This window comes from Balaenoptera ricei, chromosome 6 (assembly GCF_028023285.1).
Source record: "Balaenoptera ricei isolate mBalRic1 chromosome 6, mBalRic1.hap2, whole genome shotgun sequence".
Taxonomy (NCBI): Eukaryota; Metazoa; Chordata; class Mammalia; order Artiodactyla; family Balaenopteridae; genus Balaenoptera; species Balaenoptera ricei.
The window spans coordinates 102,133,331-102,148,282 of NC_082644.1; the positions used below are offsets into that span (position 1 = coordinate 102,133,331).

The following is a 14,952-nucleotide window of genomic DNA, read 5'->3' on the forward strand; positions in this document are numbered from 1 at the left end:
AACTTAAAGTAATGGACCAATAAACCTATAAAAGACGCTTTCTTTACCTTGAGTCACGTTCCGTTTGTACGGCTTTATAGGACAGGAAAACATGCGTGCCTCTTGTTCTGTTTTCTTATTTTCTCTGAAGAGTTTTATCCATTTGCCTTCAAGAGTCAGGATATGCATAGCGACAGGAAAAAAAACCTATAATTTAACTGTGTTTATTCTTCATTTCTTTTTGGACTTATCCTCAGTTTGCCCTCTCCTACATCTTACAAGGTGGCACCAATCTGAGGACATGAAGAAACCACCCAGTGTCCATCTGTAACCGTGATTGGCAGGAAGGCTGGCAGCCAGCCCAGGTAAGTACATGAAGGATTTCTTCATATTCTATCCCGTAGCAAAGCACAATGTCATATTCTGAGTCAGAGCCAGTCATTTCCTGATTTTTTTTTTTTTTTGATTCCTGTGTTTTTAAAAAATCTGTAAAGAAAGAAGAAACTTCCATAGCTCATTAGAGCGTTCGAGTGTGTTGTAAATTAGAGACCAGAATGCTCAGTTAAGCTTACCTAATGATGGCAATGCACTGGGAATGGACTTAAACTGGTGCTAAACTTGGCTTACTGGTAGTAGACACCATTAATATAAGACTTCAGTTATACAAAATGAGGCAGCAAGGTGTGGGATAAGAGATTGGGGATCAAATGTCAGCTTTTCTACTTTCTAGGTATGTGGCTTTGGGCAAGTCACATCTCTCTGAAATTCAGTATTATGACCTTTGAAATGAAGACATGCCTTTCCTGAAGGGTTGCTGATAGGACTAGCAATAATGTATACAAAGCACCTAAGTGTCTGCTGGGCCCTCATTATGTGATAACCCTTATGGAAAGACTTGTCCTATTGTTCAAATATGGCCAACTTAAATATCAAGGATGTTCCGGTAACAGTCCTTCCTGTGTGCTTTGCCAGTTGAAAATTTAAAAGGGAGATATATCATTTTTTAAACTGTTTTCCTTTTAAGAAGATTATGAAAATAGTATGCTGGAGGATTGTAGTCAGACTGAAGGTCTGGGGGAATAGATGGGACTAGATCATAAAAAAGAAGTGATAGAAAGGGAGATGGATTTCTGTGGTGAGGGGAAGGGGTCAGAGATTACTTGGAGATTTCCAGCCTGGGAGCTGGGAGGTGATGCCATTTACTGAAATATGAAATCAATCAAGAGAAAAATAGAAGGTGAAGTATAGGCTTAGAAGGTGGGGTAGGAGAAGAATTTGGTTTGGACTTAACGTTTGAGGAAACCCAGGGGGAGGTGTTGACTAGATTGCTGGAACGAGAGTTCTGGTAGACTAGATGACCTGGGAAGGGAACCAAAGGCAGGGCTTTGGGGGCCTCAAGAATTAAGGATGCAGGGAGAGGAGGAGGGGGACTCAGCAAAAGTTTGTAAGGAGAAAAAGGCCCATAGATTAGAACAGTGGTTCCTAAGCCTGAGAGCTTGTGAGAACACCAATTTTGGGGCCCCAGCCCTAGAGTTTGATTTGGGTGGGGCCTGAGAATTTGCATGTCTCACAGGTTCCCATGGGACGCTGATGACGCCGATCCAGGAACCACACTGAGAACTAATGGGTTAGAACATCTGCTAGAAGACCTGGAGGAAGCTGAAAAGGTTTGACACTGCTACCCTGGTGACAGGTGGGGTTGAAAAAGAGTCAATACTAGGGTGTTGAGAGCCCAGCTTAGGTGAAAACCCACAAGTTTGTGGCAGGGTCAATGTGGACAAGTAAGGAAATTTTTCTAGATGTCAAGAGCAAGTTTTTTAGGACAGGAATGGAGAAGCCAATGATTAGATTCATTTAGGTTGGGGAACCGGTTCCGGGGCTAGGGTTGGGGAGGCCAGGAGTCCAGAGGAATGAGCATATTGGTGAGAGTTTGTTTAGAGAGGTAGAGCATGGCCTTGAACTCGTCTGCCCCATCCCACCTTCTCTGCTGATGTTGCCTGTCTCAGCGAGGATCTCTGCCTCCTTTGGAAGATTTGGGGTTGCCTGAACCCCAGATCTGTCATTCTTGCCTCCCTCTACCTCACCCTTTGCAGTTCATCCATCACCAACTTCTGTTGACCTTTAGCTTGCAAATATTTCTCCAAGTCCATCTAACCTTTCTCCATCCTCATAGCTTCTTACCCAGTGTCAGTCCACCACCATCCTTCACCTGGATTCATGCAGAGGCCTCTCTGCTTGTCTTCCTTCTGCAAGTCTCGCTCACTCCTTCCTCCACCAATTCATTCTCAGTGCTGCCGGAGTCCTCTTTCTAAGATAAAGAGGTAAGCATTCCATGCTCCTGCTTGAAACCTTTCAACACCTATGCCATTACTCTAAAGAGAAACTATTTTTTCCTTTTAAAAAAACTTTCTATTGAAGTAGAGTTGATTTACCATGTTGTTAATTTCTTCTGTTATATATATATTCTTTTTCATATTATTTTCCATTGTGGTTTGTCACAGGATGTTGAATATAGTTCGCTGTACTATGCCGTAGGACATTGTTGTTTATCCATCCTATATAATAGTTTGCCTCTGCTAATCCCAAACTACCATTCCTTCCCTCTCCCGCCTTTCCCTTGGCAACCTCAAGTCTGTTCTCTATATCCATGAGCCTGTTTTTGTTTCATAGATATGTTGATTTGTATTGCATTTTAGATTCCACATGTAAGTGATATCATGTGGTATTTGTCTTTCTCTGTCTGACTTACTTCGCTTAGTATGATAATGTCTAGGTCCATCCATGTTGCTGCAAATGGCAATATTTCATGCTTTTCAATGGCTGAGTAGTATTCCATTGTATACATGTATCACATCTTCTTTATCCATTCATCTGTCAATGGACATTTAGGTTGTTTCCATGTATGGCTATTGTAGGTAGTGCTGCAGTGAACATTAGGGTGCATATATCTTTTCGAATTACGGTTTTCTCCAGATACATGCCCAGGAGTGGGATTGCAGGATCATATGGTGACTCTCTTTTTAGTTTTTGAGGAACCTCCCTACTGTTTTCCATAGTGGCTGCACCAATTTACATTCCCACCAACAGTGTAAGAGGGTTTCCCCACCCTCTCCAGCATGTGTTATTTGTAGACTTTTAAATGATGGCCATTCTGACTGGCATGAGGTGGTATCTCATTGTAGTTTTGATTTGCATTTCTAAAGAGAAACTTAAAAAAAATTTTTTTTATTGTGGCAAAAGTCACATAATATAAAACATACTATTTTACCCATATTTAACTGTACAGTTCAGTGGCACTAAGTACATTCACATTGTTGTGCAACTCTCACCATCATCCATCTCCCGAATTTTTCACCTTCCTAAACTGAAACTCTGTCCCCTTTAAACACTGACCCCCCCATTCCGCCTCCCCACCCCACCACCTGCTGGCATACCAGTGTACTTTCTGACTCTGAATTCGACTATTCTAGGTATAAAGAGACTTTTTAAAGGCTCTGTCTTGATGTTGTTCCTCCTCACTGTTCCAATCTCACCTCTTGATTCCACTGCCCTGGATACCTCTCCCTCCGTCCCTCTTTTCTGCCCTCACATTGATTTCGTATATTTTGGGATATTTTCACCTTCAGGCCTTCCAGCATGTTCTTTCTGCCTGGAATGTCCCTCAACGTCCCACCTTGGTAACTCCTTATCTTTCCAGTCTTATGCCACTTCTTCTGAGAAGCCCTCCCTGCGCTCTTGTATCTGGATTATATGCTCCCTTATGTTAGCGTTTATTATAGGATACATCATTGTTGCCTCCTGTTCTGTCTGCTCCACCCATTCGATAATACACTGGTAGGGCAGGAGCTGTCGTGTTCTTGCTGTACCTCAGCACCTAGCATGGTGCCGGGACCTTAGTAGATGTGCCATAAGGTTTTGACCAGTCCCTGCAAGGGATCAGCTATACAACTCTGAGCCCAAATGCTCTGAGATTTAAATGCTAGCTTTTAAGCATTTGCAAGCTTTAAGTTTAACCCTAGTCTAAGAATGCTATGTCTGAGTTCTAGTGGGAAACTGACCAAAGAAAGAATGATTCACACACTCATGCTGTCAATGTTGATTTTATTAGGAGGTGAGTCTTTTATACACATAATTAAAATAGGCTATAAAAATAAGTACCTCAAAATAAAATGGCTCTTAGTATATCACCCCTCTCCCTTTAGGAAATACTGTTGACTGAAAGTATCCAATTATATTCCTTTGAAGAAAGCCTTTTGATATTTGCTTCTTAAAAACAACAGTAACAGCAAAACTACCCTGAAGTCAAATGCCTGAGCTCCAGATTTCTCTGGAGTTGTTCACAGCTAACAAGGCCTCCGGGAAGAAGACTAACTTTTTTTCAAGTTTCTATTTTAATTTAAAAAATATTGACTGACGTTCACTGTTGGCAGTTCTTACAAAACATCCCTTCCCTATTCCCCTCAGGCTGTTGAAAATGTGTGCCTTTGAGTTCTCACACAGGACTCCTGGGTGACTAGTTACCGTATGTTGGAGCCCTCATACCAGACACTGAAGCCCTTCCATTCCTGGAAGAAAAGGGGCTTCAGTGTCCGGTATGGCTGTGTGTGTGGCCTTCATATCACCCTTGAAAGTTCACACTCTACTGTCTGCAGAACCTAACCTCTGACTGATAGTGATGTCTGAAAGCTGAGAAAGTTACTCCATCAGGGGAAATGCTTTTCCCTACCCACCAGGGACCCTTGAGCCAGAGCAAGTCACTCTGAGGCTGACTCTGGCTGGAACTCGGGTTTCTTGAGCAATGGGTTACTTTGGTTCCAGTTCCTGTTCCCTTCCTTGGTCTTCAGAGGGCCCCAGCCATTGCTGGTGTTTCCGGCTCCCGCAGATCAGGACCTTCCTTTCTCTGCGATGTCTCCATGCTGCAACCATGAGGCTTGCTTATAGGCCACGATGCTGTAAGAATTTACAATAGAGAATTATGAGAGAACAGCTGGAATGGGGCGGGGAGGTCTCTGGCCACCTCTTTATCACTGGTAGACTAGGAGGTTCTATCCATTATGGCAGCAGAATGCTGTACGGCATGAAGGGAGATGGCCCGAGGGAACTTCTCTCACTCCAGCCTCCTTCCTGTCCCATAACATCAAGAGCCCTTTGCATCTACATTTTCCTTTTCTTGGAGTCTCTTTCCATCTCACTTCTGCCCGATGATGAACTCCCATGTGGACCTCAAGATCAAGTTTTGCTCATCCCAAGCAGAATTCGCTGCATCCTCTTTTGCCTTTCCATAGCCCTTTTCTCTCTTCCATAAATCATTACATTGTTTAAAAATATTTGGAGATAAGTGAATGCATAGGAATGAGGAGCTCTAGTTGAAGTCTTGGATCTGTGTGACCTTTGGCATGTCCTTCAACCTCTGGTGTCCCCAGTTTTCTCAACTGTTTGAGCTCTAGGGACCTCAGGTTCTAAGCTGGCACACAGTTCTTCCTGATGGATGGACCACATCTGGAGCTGCTGGATGGGGTGTGAGCATAAATCCAAACCCTTCTAAGGAAAAGCTTTGTGGAAACTTCCAAACACTGATTCCCCACCTTCCATGAGCCCCAGGGCTCTCCAGGGGGGAGCACTTACTGTACTTAGAGCTCATGGTATGACAGAGCTGGTAAGAGGCAAGCCAAGACTTAGAGGCTGCTAGCCCAGGACCACATGAATTCCGGTTGCAGGCCCGACTCCACAGCTCACCCCTCCCTACTGTGGACCACGACGGCACAGCCACGTGGTTGATGAATTAAATTAAGGCAGGACAAGAAAACTTGTAAACATAAGATTCTCTGCCCATTTGAGCAACTGCCTCCTCCCCTTTAGTGTGCATTGTGTGCCTGCATTATACGCTAACTAGATCCCCTTAAAAGACACAGGAATTCCTACTCACCAAAAAAAGAAAAAAGCAATTTCCTCCTGGTGCCAGCAAGGTAACTCCCTAGGAGTTAACATTCCTTTCTCAATCCTGTAAGGGGTCATAATAACCCACTGCTCACCTTGTTGGACTATGTAAACTGTCAATATGTTACTTTGGTTATCTTTTCTGGTCCATATTGGGAAATTTTTTCAAATTGGAGTATAGTTAATTTACAATGTTGTGTTAGTTTCAAGTGTACAGCAAAGTGATTCATGTATATATTCTTTTCCATTATAGTTTATTACAAGATACTGAGTATAGTTCCCTGTGCTATAAAGTACGTCCTTGTTTACCTACTTTATATACGGTAGTGTGTATATGTTAATCCCAAACTCTTAGTTTATCCCTCGCCCCCCCGCCCCCGCAATATGTTACTTTGATGTATAACCCATTGTCTGAAAAACTTATGTAGGGCTTCCCTGGTGGTGCAGTGGTTAAGAATCCGCCTGCCAACGCAGGGGACACGGGTTCAAGCCCTGGTCCGGGAAGATCCCACATGCCGCAGAGCAACTAAGCCTGCGAGCCACAACTACTGAGACTGTGTGCCACAACTACTGAAGCCCACGTGCCTAGAGCCCGTGCTCTGCAACAAGAGAAGCCACCGCAATGAGAAACCTGTGCACCGCAACCTAGAGTAGCCCCCACTCGCCACAACTAGAGAAAGCCCGTGCACAGCAATGAAGACCCAATGCAGCCAAAAATAAATAAAATAAATTAATTTTAAAAAAACCCAAAAAACAACTTATGTAACTGTGCCTTGACCTCTAACAGGTGGAACAGTCCTCAGAGTTTTCTGAAATACTGTCTCCCGGGTTATAATCCTTAGGATAGCATGACTAAAATTTTCTATTTCTTTCTTAGATTGACTGTTGATCAATCTTCATTGATATGGTGATGGCCAACCCCTGACTTCATGGCCAGTCAACAGGCAGCTCTGGGATACGGCTGGTCAGCAGTGCTGGCTAGTAGGTGTCACACCCTTCTGACAGATTGTTCATTCATTAAATACTTTGAGTACACGCTAAGCTCTCTGCTGGACACAGGATACGAGGTGAGCCAAACAGGTGTGGTTCCTGCCCTCAGGGAGCCTACAGTCTAGTGAGCAAGCTTGTAAAACATGATAATCACTAAATAATCATCAACTATCATGCTATGAAGGAAAAGTATAGGAAGCTTGGGGAGCATATAATAGAAGGATTGAAGTTAGATTGAGAAGGGGATTTTCTCAAATCCTCTTTGAGAAAATGGTGTTCAAGTTAAGACCACAACTAAGTTGTGTTAAGAAAGATGTGTGGGTAAGGAAGGGGGAAGAGCATGAGAGTAGGCTCCTGGGGCTGAAGCATAGAATGGGAGGCTAGATTATGAAGGACCTGTGGTCCACGGTAAGAAATTTGGGTCTTAAGAGCAGTGAAAGCCAAGCGCAGAGCTTTGGGCAGGAGATGATGTGAACTGATGTACACTCTAAGGAAACTGCTCTGGCCACCTGATGGAGAGAGGATGAGAGGGGAACACGTGTGGATGTGGGGAGAATGGCTCAGAGGCGAATTTGGTCCCCCAAGTGCTTGGGTGGCAGCAGTAGAGATAAAGAGAAAAGGATGAATTGGATGCGTATGTTGGAGGTAGAATCAGTGAGGCTTAATGGATGGGAGGTGTGGGGAGATGAACAAGAGAGAGGACATTGGTGACTCTCCAGTTTCTACCCTGGGTGAGTGCTGGTGCCATTTAATGAGATGGGAAAGACTGGAGGGGAGCAGACTTTAGGAGGGCATCAAGGACCCAATTTTGGAAATTGAAATGGTAATTTGAGGTTTTGAACATACTTAAGATTGTTTAGAGAGGACATGACATGAGATGACAACCCAGAGCAGAGCCCCAAAGATTTCTTCCATGTGGAGGTTTATAGAGAAGTCAGAGAGGTAAGAGAAACCCGGGAGGGGAGGTGTTAAGAAAGTCAAGTGACAGTGACAAGTGCCTTCCAAGGAAAGTGACCAACAGTGCTGGGGGCCTCTGAGAATCCACGCAATATGAGGATGGCAGGGAGTGTCCACTGCATTCAGCTGTGAGGAAGTCAGATCTTAGCGTAGCCCTGGTGGCACTGAAGGGGGAAATCAGTCTGTATAGGGGGTTGAAAAGTGAACGGGAGGTGAGGACGAGACAGCAGGTGCAGACCAGCACTGGAGAACGTGGCCATAAAAAGGAGGAGGAGAGAGGGTGGTAGATCACGTGTCACTTCTGATAGGAAGAATTCAGGAGAGGGAGCAGCTAAGTAGTGCAAGTAAGCTGTCTAAGGAGAGGGGAGAGGTGGCACCCAGATACCCAGTGACTCTTCTAAGAAGCAAGTCAAGTAGTGGCTGAGAACCAACTGCCTGGGTTCAAATCCTGTCTCTGCCACTTATTAGCTCTGTAATCTTTGGCAAGTTACATGACATCTGAGAGTCGGTTTCTTCATCTGCACAATGGGGATAAAATGTAATTGTCTCAGAGGATTGTTTGACAAGGTTAAAATATATGAAATATTTAAAGTAGTGCCTGGCACATAATAAGGGCTGTTTAAGTGTTTGCTATTATTATCTTTCAGAGAGAGGTTGGGGGGAGGAGAAGGACAGGATGGGTGCAAAAGAACGTAGGCTTGGAGAAGATGAGCCCACTCCCCTCTGATGGCGTCTGTTTTCTCTATGGAGCACGAGGCCGCAGCCGAGCACATGTGTGTCAGGCGGCCAGTGGGTTGTGGATGGGCAGAGCCAGACAGTGATTCCCGCAGCATCTCCCTGTCGCATGTAAAGATGAGCAGGCAGGAGAGGGCAGGTTCTCACAGTGACATGAAATTGACTCACTTTGGTACCAGGAAGGGCTGGGGCCACACTCCCTTCCTGCAGATGGGCTGTTGGCAGCTCAGCCCAGGAACCTCTCCTCCCAGCCTTCTGCCCTCCGTGGCCTCCTCCACTCCCTGCTGTGACATGTCTTCCTGGGCTTTTATGTCATTGGAATGTAGCTTTTCTTTCTGTGGTTAGAGAGTTCTGGTCTTTCCTGCTAATAGCGCTTAATGATTGATGGTGCAGCCTTGGCCTCTTGTAATAATTTTCCAGGATCTTATTTACTTGTGACTTCGTGGAAGGGAAAGGTAATAGAAAAACTCCCTTTATACCAGAGGTTCTCAACCTTGGTTGTATATCCGAATAAACTGGAGAGCTTTAAAAAATTCCTGTGCCCAGGCTGCATCCCAGATCAACTGAGTCAAAATCTCTGCGGGTAGGAGCCAGACATCAGTAGTTTTTAAATCTCTCCAGGTGATTCCAGTGTACAGCAAGCAAAGGAGGCTTCGTTTGCACATGGGTCCCTCTATAGCTAAATGTCTACAACAGAGGAAAACAATTAGCAACTACTTAAGTGCCTCAATTCACATGAGCATTCAGTTACTTATGATTGGTTCAAGATTCTGTCCCTGTTTCTGTGATATAAGATCATGAAGATCATGCATATCTTAACCAAGATTCCATGCACACAGTGTAGGACTGGGTCCAAGTGCATATTACATAGTACGTTGGGGGGTAGGTGTCAAGGGCAGCACACCTGTTTCATGCACCCCAAAGTCTCTTAAAAAGGGAAAGCATCTCCTTAGCACACATATGAAGCAATGAAACTGCAGAAAGGAGCCAATTATTGCATATTCTCATTGCTTTCATGTGTTTATATCTCTAGCTATGACACACATTAACTAGTCAGACTTGTTTTCTTTTGTTGTTTTTTGTTGATTTGTTTAGGTCAAAGAGACTATATTTCAACCAACTGCCAATCAGACAGGACTGGATAACTTCCAGGTGGCACGGCTACTAACCCATTACTCACATGGACAAAGAGCTGGGACTCCTGAGAAGTTTGCACTGTGGGTCAGCTCTAGCTAAACCCAACCTATTCAGCTGAGACTCTCATGAAAACAGCGGCACATGAAAAGGCCTAAGGGCTGGGCAGCTTGAGGACAGGTCTGGCTCAGTCCTACACCTTGAGAAAATGAGAACTGGCCCAAGAAGGCACTAGTAATCGAGTCTGCTGTTTTGTACAAATTCTCTCGGCTGTTTGTTTGATCCTCATATCTTATTTTCTCAACTATGAAATAAAGCAAAGAGCCTTCATGATTGATGCAGGCAGGGACCTGTGCAATGCGATGTGAGAATTCAAAGAAGATGGTGAGGATGCCACCATCCACTTCCCACTTTCAACCTGCCTTCAATTCTGGTCTAACTCTGCTGCCTATAACACCACCATTACTGATATGTAGGGCTCTGGTGTGCTACTGGTCCCTTTAAAATGCAAATCTATATCAAGTCCCTTGTATCTTACTGTGGATATCAATAATCCTCTGGTAGGACTGATACAAGTGTGAGACAACCACACCTTAGGAAAGGATAAAAGGGCCTAAACAGACCAAAACTGAGCTAATATGTAGCCACTAGTTGTTACATTGGCTACTGAACACTTGAAAGGTGTTCAAATGGAGTCCAAATTGAGGTGTGCTGTCAGTATAAAATACCAGATTTTGAAGATTTAGTTTAAAAGACTCATTGATTTCATAAATTGATTACAAAGATATTTTGGATCTATTGGGCCAAATCAAATGTTATTAAAATCATTTCACCTGCTACTTTGATTGTTTTTAAACGTGGCTACTAGAAAATTTTAAATCACATAATATGGCTTGTACTTGTGGCTCATACCATATTTCCCTTGGATGGGGCTGGTCGAAGACCAGACTGTTCCATGTGGTCCATTTTGGTGATGATCTAGGCTGGCACTCTCCCCATGGGCCTGGAGTACCCCTCCTTTCCTTCTCTAGCCTTCCTCCTGCCTGTTATCTTCCAGACTTTAGCGCTCTTGTTTTGCAAGCAAGACAATTCCCCCAGAGAGGTCAAAGGAACTGCCCACGGCCTACAGGGGAGCTCACACAGTCCGGTGGCCATGAGATTTAAAGGGCACTGAGCACAGAAGTTGCCAAACCCTTGGAAGGTACAGAGAAGAAGGAGTACCTGGAAGTGAGGCCGGCTGACTCTCACCTAAAGGAGACTAAGCAAAAGAGGTCTGAGTGGTACAAGAAGGTTTCTAATCCCAGCCCCTGATTACAAGGAAGTATATGAGTTGCCTATAAATAAATTGTATTACAAAACCACCAGGAAGTGAGCCAGCTTGTTAGGGCCCTCTGTTTATTACTTACAACTTCAGGGAATTTCCAAATTGCCAGACTATTAGTTTGGGGGAACAGGAGAACTTTTTCCCTGTGAGAGAGCCTACTCAGAACCCATTGTGTAATTGTTGAAAATAAATAATACTTTATGATAATGGGCTGGAAATGCTCCAACAGTCCTTGACCTAAGCCCCAGGCCCCAGCCCAAAGAGCAGATGCTGGTCCTGTCTTACCCAATCGGGATGATGGCCAGGCAGGAGAGAAAGGAGGAGAGTGCAAAGCAGGTGCCAACGAACTTCTCCATGGTGAGCTGATAGATCTTGTTGTACACTGTGGATGTCCCCACCCCGGTCAGAGCCAGGGACAGCTGCAGGATGACAAACACCTTTCCTGTGGAAGGGACCAAGGTTACCAAGGTTACTAAGCTGTCCCTCCTTGTTCCCTGAGAGCTGAGTCTCTGGGGGGTTCTCAGGAGACCCCTCACCCTTCCCAGACTCCCTCTGTCTTCATGGCTCATTTTACAGGATTCTTGCCTCCACCCAGCTGACTCTTCCCGTGGCCCGTGGATGGTAGTATCTCCCTTTGACTGTGGCTTTTCAGAGGCTGACTTTCCGAGTCTTTCCCACCCTGCTGCTCTCACTCCCTCCACTCTGGATGGACACCAGTGTGTTTCTAGTGTCTTCACGGCTGCTTCTGGAACTCTCTCCTGTGCCTTCTGCCAGTCCAAACCCTGTGCCTCAAGCCAAGTGGCTCTGAAACCGTCCAGACAGAGAGAACCTCCGAGAAATTCCTTTCACTCACCATAAGAGGAGCCCTTGATGAGTTTGGACATTGCCGATCGGATGGTTGTGATGGGGATGAGAGCGAACAGCATGACGGCCCGAGCTGGAAAGGAATCACAGGAGAACACTCCTCACTGTAGCCCAGCCTTGGCCAAAGAGTAAATCAGAATAGAGCAAAGGCCTCCTCTAGAACCCCCTCTCCCACAGTCCTATGTGGCCTTGAAGAAATGGTTTCTCTGCTGGCAGACTAGGACCCCCCCCACCTCCTCCCCCCGCCCTGGGCAGGCTGATTCTCTGAGCACATTGCTGCAGACCCATCTGCATGGTGCCAAGCACAGTGGTGACAGAGGGTGAAGGGTGTCTTTATTGGTAGAGTTAAGTTGTTTCTAGGGAAGTGGAGCTGATGTCACTCAACTCCTTGCCTCCTGGGAGAGAGGTGTCTGCCCTCGCCGTTCATCGTCACCTCCGGGAGGTGGTCCCAGGAGCTTTGGCAAACTGCATCTAGAAATGTGTGCCACTAACACACCTGCCACACCCCTCCTTCCCTCAAGCCCTGTTCATTATCCCTTGGCGGGGGTGTGTGTGTGTGTGAGGTGGTGGGGAGGGAAGGGGAGGGGGGACTCCGGCCCTTGCACACGGCCTGTTGAACTGGGAGCTGGCTAAAGGTAATCTTGCCATTTTGTGAGGGGTTTTTCTGAGTTGTGTGACCTCCGCCAAAGGACGGTCTCTGGGAACCACCTAGAGTTGTTCGAATATGTTAGCCATTAGCCAGCCACGTGACTATTTAAATTAATTTAAATGAAATAGTATGAAAAATTCTGTTCTTTAAGTTGCACTGGCCACATTTCAAGGGCTTCATAGCCACACGTGGCTAATGGCTATTGTATTAGGCAGAACAGATACAGAACATGTCTATCATTGTAGAAAGGTCTGTTGGAGCATGGGCCAGGGCTCTCTGCTTGTGGTTGTCTTTGTTCTCAAGATAGGAACTTCATTCTGCTTCCTTGAGGGAATGAATGTATTACATTGGTTGTGGAAGGCATTTATGGAGAATTTTTCTCTCTTTTTAAAAAGCTTGTGCTTGACCCAAAATGATTGAAATGATTTTAATTAAAGGACTTTTTCAGCTGGATTGCTTAAAGTTTTATCCCTTTAAAACTGGGGAGAAGAAACTCAACCCCATCTCCTCCACTCAAGGGCATCCCGAAGGCTCTCCTGCTGACTCCAGGCACCACTGACCAGCCCTCCCTTGACTTCCTAGAGCTATGGGCACCACTCTGGTAACATTTCAGGGGCCACACAGGTAACAATACCGACAAACTCAAGTGCACATAATCCTGTCTCCCTTGTGTCTCCTAGGTAGCAGGTATAATCTCCGGTGCTGAGCTGGGACACCTAGACCACAGCATCCCTGGGGTCAGCCCCATGACTCGGGGGATGCGCCGTGTCCTTGTCCTGCCTCCCCAAGAATGCCAGACTCGACTCACCAATGTAGAACATGTATGTCTCTTTCACAAAAGCCAAGAGAAGGGCTCCAGACGCAAAGGAGACCATTCCTATTATGATCATGGTGGTGTCCTGGAAGTAGCGGGAGAAGACCAGGACACCCAGGAAGCTGGTGATGAAGATGGTGTACCCTGCAGCCATACCATAGCCCACCTGCACTTGGTTCCAACTCAGAGGCTCCCTCAGCACAAAAAGGGGTATCACGTCCACTGTGCCCACCACTGCCAGGTCATATATGATGGCACCCACAAAGAGCAGGGCAATAATGGTTTTCTTGGGCTTTGCTTTTGCAGGAGATGAAGGGTGCCTCACCACACTCTGCATGTCTGTCGGATCAGGATCCAGGGTGTTATAGGTGCCGACTGTGCCAGACACCGTATCCACAGCCTTGCCGGGCTTGGCCTTGGACTCAGGGACCTTCAGCACCAAGAGGCTGTAGAAAAGGGCACAGGTGGCACAGCTCACGCTGAAGGCGGTCAGCAGCAGGCCCTGGCTGGAGTGCCCGACTATCTGCTTGAAGAGGTGCCCAGAGATCATGCTCCCGCAGAATCCCGCCAAGCCCAGGATCAAGTCAATCACGATGAGGCGCAGGGAGCGGCGGCCCTCCGAGGAGCCGAGGGATCCCAGGGCCATGACCCCCGACCAGAACGCCGAGAAGCCACCACACAGCCCGTTCAGCGCCGCCGCCCCGTATAGCATCTCCACGGGCCAGTCCAGCAGCACCTTGAGCAGCAGCGCGAGGCGGGAGAGCATGAAGCCCAGCAGAGGCATGCAGATGGAGATCTTGCGGTGGTAGCGGTCGCTGAGCCAGCCCAGCCCATAGGCCGACAGCAGGGGTGTCAGGCCCATCACAAGGTTGTAGATGATGTAGAAGTTGGAGATGGCTCTCTGTTGTTGGTTCTCTAGAGCCCCCGGGGGCGATGGGCTGGCGCTGTGGTTGGACAAGACCCCGACTCCGAAGGACGCCTTCACCACGAGGAGCAGCCCCGCGTCGTACAGAGAGGTGGCCATCTGGGTGGAGGCCACCACGGGTTCGACCCAGGTCCATGCCTGGAGGCGAGGCAGGGGGCCCCTGCACGGACAGATGGTCCCCAGGCCCATGTGGTCTCTCTGATGGGGGATGGAGGGAGGGGCTTGCCCGCTGCTGCTGCCGCTGTTGTTCCGGAGGGCGGGGGCGCAGCCCGGGTGCGCGCGGGGAAACCTGCGAGCCGAGCTGAGCCAGGCGCAGGGCGCAAGTGACAGCAGCCAGCCAGGCGGCCGAGTGATCTCCGGCACCGCGGCCACGCCTCCCCGGACCAAGAAGGGCCACGCTCCGCCCCCGGCGGCGGAGCAGGACTGGCGGCAGCCCAGGGAAGCCGGGCGCGGGGGAGCACGCGGCGAGTCTGGAGTCTCCGCTGTGCCCCCGCGTCACGCTGCTCCGGGCAGCGCGGCCGCCTGAAGGGCCGATTTCCGCACGGCCGGGCGTGCCTGGACCTCCCGCAGGTCGCTGGGCACCTTCCCCTGGGACTTGGCCTGGCCTGAGACACCCCCGCTCCCCAAGGCAGGGGGCAAAATTC

General features: G+C 47.4%; 1 protein-coding gene and 1 long non-coding RNA gene across 2 annotated transcripts; one reads left to right on the top strand and one right to left on the bottom strand.

The window, feature by feature from the left end:
- Positions 1-83: 83 nt before the first annotated feature.
- LOC132367279 (uncharacterized) lies at positions 84-10,015 on the top strand. The gene is made up of 4 exons (XR_009503746.1): positions 84-344; positions 1,553-1,646; positions 6,794-6,983; positions 9,694-10,015. It is a non-coding gene; the product is annotated as an uncharacterized LOC132367279 (long non-coding RNA).
- SLC46A2 (solute carrier family 46 member 2) lies at positions 4,064-14,661 on the bottom strand. Its single transcript, XM_059925335.1, has 4 exons — positions 13,378-14,661; positions 11,910-11,993; positions 11,342-11,498; positions 4,064-4,929 (listed from the first exon to the last, which is right to left on the bottom strand). The coding sequence occupies exons 1-4, from the start codon at positions 14,495-14,497 to the stop codon at positions 4,863-4,865; spliced, it is 1,428 nt and encodes a 475-aa protein (XP_059781318.1). The 5' UTR covers positions 14,498-14,661; the 3' UTR covers positions 4,064-4,862.
- Positions 14,662-14,952: the final 291 nt, after the last annotated feature.

Bases quoted from the DNA above. Each gene is read 5' to 3' on its own strand.
- SLC46A2 (XM_059925335.1), bottom strand. From the start codon at position 14,497: ATGGGCCTGGGGACCATCTGTCCGTGCAGGGGCCCCCTGCCTCGCCTC. The intron at 11,994-13,377 runs GTGAGTCGAGTC...ATTCCTTTCCAG, and splicing joins GACATACATGTTCTACATTG to CTCGGGCCGTCATGCTGTTC. The intron at 11,499-11,909 runs GTGAGTGAAAGG...TCCCTTCCACAG, and splicing joins CATCAAGGGCTCCTCTTATG to GAAAGGTGTTTGTCATCCTG.